Below are 2,896 nucleotides of genomic sequence, written 5' to 3' on the forward strand. Positions count from 1 at the left end.
ACAGGTTAACACTGACCTTTTCTATATCTACTTTATCTGTAACAAATGGATTTCTAATCCACTCAAAGCTTGGGTCTGGTTCTTCAAAATATTTCCCTAACTCTGAGTGAAGGCCTTGCAGATGGGCTTTGAAAGCTTGTGTTGTGTCACCATCTAGCTCTTCCACCGGACATCAGTCAGTACAATGTTGCCAAATCATAAGCACCACTGCCTTCTATAAAGTTGTTTTTTTGTGTGTGTCTTTTTCGGAATTTCGTTGAGGATTTCACCCCAAGGGAGGAAGGCTGCATTACTTAAATTACTTCCATCCCAATGTGACTTAGCCACTGTAAAAAGCCATCATGATTTGGTGCTACAAAAATAGGAATTTAGGACGTTTTGGCCGAAAATTTGACTGAAATCGATATAAAAAATTATCCTGCGGACCCCTTGGAATATTCCACGGACCCCTGGGGGTCCGCGGACCACACTTTAAGAAACACTGCCCTAGACTCTAGACTCTATATATATGGTTAGTCTCTAGGGCCTAGAGATTGACCATATATATATATATATATATATATATATATATATATATATATATATATATATATATATATTTATATATATATATGCACCCATGCTGAGACCAAGGAGGGCCAGGCAATGGCTGTTGATGACTCAGCAGATAGACCTATAGGATTAATGGATAACTAATGACCGAAGTTTTACATTCTTAAGCGATCACTAAGATTGAGGAAACGATGTAGAATACGGTTATTGATACTGTCATTGATGTCTGTAGGGAGACAATAGGTCTAGCTATTTCTCTTGCTTGAAATGGAAAACACAAATGTTAAAGAATAGTTGGACAATTAGGCTAATATCTCTTGTGTTCGTGAAAAGAAAGAAATAGGACGCAGATTATTTGAGAAGCTTGTTTGTTTATCAGTAAATAAATTTAGTTGTTCATTTTCAAATCAATTCGGAACCTTCCACACACTTGGGTATCCAATGAAAATGAAATCCGGCAAATCTGTAACAGAATATCACTGAAGCAAAATGAGCACAACTACCAAGGTCTTGAGAAAAAAACTCTCTATATCAGTTAATATTTATGCTAAGGATGCCTGGAAAAGTGAAGGAAAAAAATAGCGTATGGACACATTGGTAACGGAAACCTGCTTTTAAAAAGGAATGATATGACAAAAACATAGAATAGTAATAAAATAATGCAATAGGATGAATATAGCTAGAGGCCGCTAATGTCAATGGTACGGGAATTGCGGTTATCTGCCAAACATGATGGGGTGGGGGGGTGGGGGGGGGGGGGAGTGTTATCAGGAGGTGTTATAGCGTAGTTCCTTCTAGCCATCATTAAGCTTCCCATTAGCTAAAGATTCTACTTTAAAAAGATTGGCAGTTCCTATGTTTCGTATTTCGTGACCGCAGTACTTGAAATCAAACTTATTTTATAATTTTCAAAATTTTCAAAACAACTGGATGTGCGTATTATGGAAAAAACCCGTTATTAGCAAAATTTTTCGTTACATGATAAAAAGTATCTTACAAGTGAGATGCGGAAAAAAACCTTATTTTCTCTTAAGTAATCTAAACTATTTAACTGCAAGAAAATAAGATCTGTCACTATAAAATGTGAAAACTGCTGTTTATAAACCCCAAAACACGAAATACAGAAAGGAAATGGGCTGGAAGGAATAATTATCTTCATATACTAATCACAGTTTTAAACAAGGCCAAAACAAAGAGGCTGGAGGGAACAATCAAACTCTCTCTCTCTCTCTCTCTCTCTCTCTCTCTCTCTCTCTCTCTCTCTCTCTCTCTCTCTCTAAGCCCTTCACAGTTCAATGTACATTAATTTGTTCCGTACTTGAGAAGACAAATAACTTCTCCATCATCAGAGAGTATAAGGGTCAACTAAGACACCGGAAATGGCATTAAACGGATATTAGCTCGTCAATTTCTCTCCATAGACCCATATGAGACAATTAACTCTTGGTTGGGGGAAAATACGTCGAAGACGAATACATGAGGGAGAGAACCTAGGGGAGGAGGTAAAGGCCACATTCATGTTATTTCCTGTTCCTTACACTGTAAGGGGGAGTGGCAGGGGAACGTGTGAACGGAACGGGAATTGAAATGGTGGCACGGGAGGGCGGACTGGAGAGGCAGTAGCAATAACAGCCCGCATGCCTTCATTGTTTGGAAACACTTGCCGCCCATATTTTCGGAGAAAACTTTGTGACGTACATCAATGGGAGAAATAATCCAACTATTGTTTTATTAAAAATGGGGAAACCCCTTCTATACTACATAACCGTAATAAAGTAAGTTCTTTATTTCATTTAATGCATACTGAATTTAAGTATGTAAATTGTCTAGTTACACGATGAAATGTAGAAAAACTTAAAAAAAAAAAAAAAAAATACTAAAGCAGGGAAACACACCTATATGCACCACGCACCCGTTTATAACAACTTTAAACATTATTTACTAAAAAAGATGATATGTGACACAAAAGTTCAGAAAACTTCCACAATGCTTAATGCTTTACACGCTTCCAGAAAAATTTCATCGACATTGAGTAAACACTCGCCCTCCCCCCCCCCCCCCCTCCCAAAAACTCACAGTGAGCCTCTGACCTATATCTCGCACTGACCTATCAGTCCCCATTTTTTTCAAATGACCAAAAAACTTACTACACTGAAATATTCTTTTCAATTACAATAACTGTTATACCAGGCCTAGTCATTTCCACATTTCTTAAGCCTTCAATTTTTCTGATGCCACAAATACTACACAAACAATTCATCTCTACTGTTTCCATATATTCCTTTCATTCACTTTAAAGATCAACACTTCACTTTCAGTCAAAGTGCGATTTAAAAATCAATTT

The 2,896-nt window shown here is 37.2% G+C and overlaps 1 protein-coding gene across 1 annotated transcript in view; it reads right to left on the reverse strand.

Annotated features, from left to right (window-relative positions):
* Positions 1-2,673, reverse strand: part of LOC137638097 (protein FAM200A-like) — a 3,005-nt gene extending 332 nt beyond the window's left edge. Inside the window, exons 1-2 of the mRNA XM_068370193.1 lie at positions 2,643-2,673; positions 1-36 (exon numbers count right to left, since the gene is read on the reverse strand). The exon at positions 1-36 is cut by the window's left edge and continues 332 nt beyond it. Of these exons, the coding sequence (XP_068226294.1) occupies positions 1-36; positions 2,643-2,673 (67 nt within the window). The remainder of the gene's footprint in view (positions 37-2,642) is intronic.
* Between the last annotated feature and the right edge of the window lie 223 nt (positions 2,674-2,896).

Source organism: Palaemon carinicauda, chromosome 1 (genome assembly GCF_036898095.1).
Source record: "Palaemon carinicauda isolate YSFRI2023 chromosome 1, ASM3689809v2, whole genome shotgun sequence".
Taxonomy (NCBI): Eukaryota; Metazoa; Arthropoda; class Malacostraca; order Decapoda; family Palaemonidae; genus Palaemon; species Palaemon carinicauda.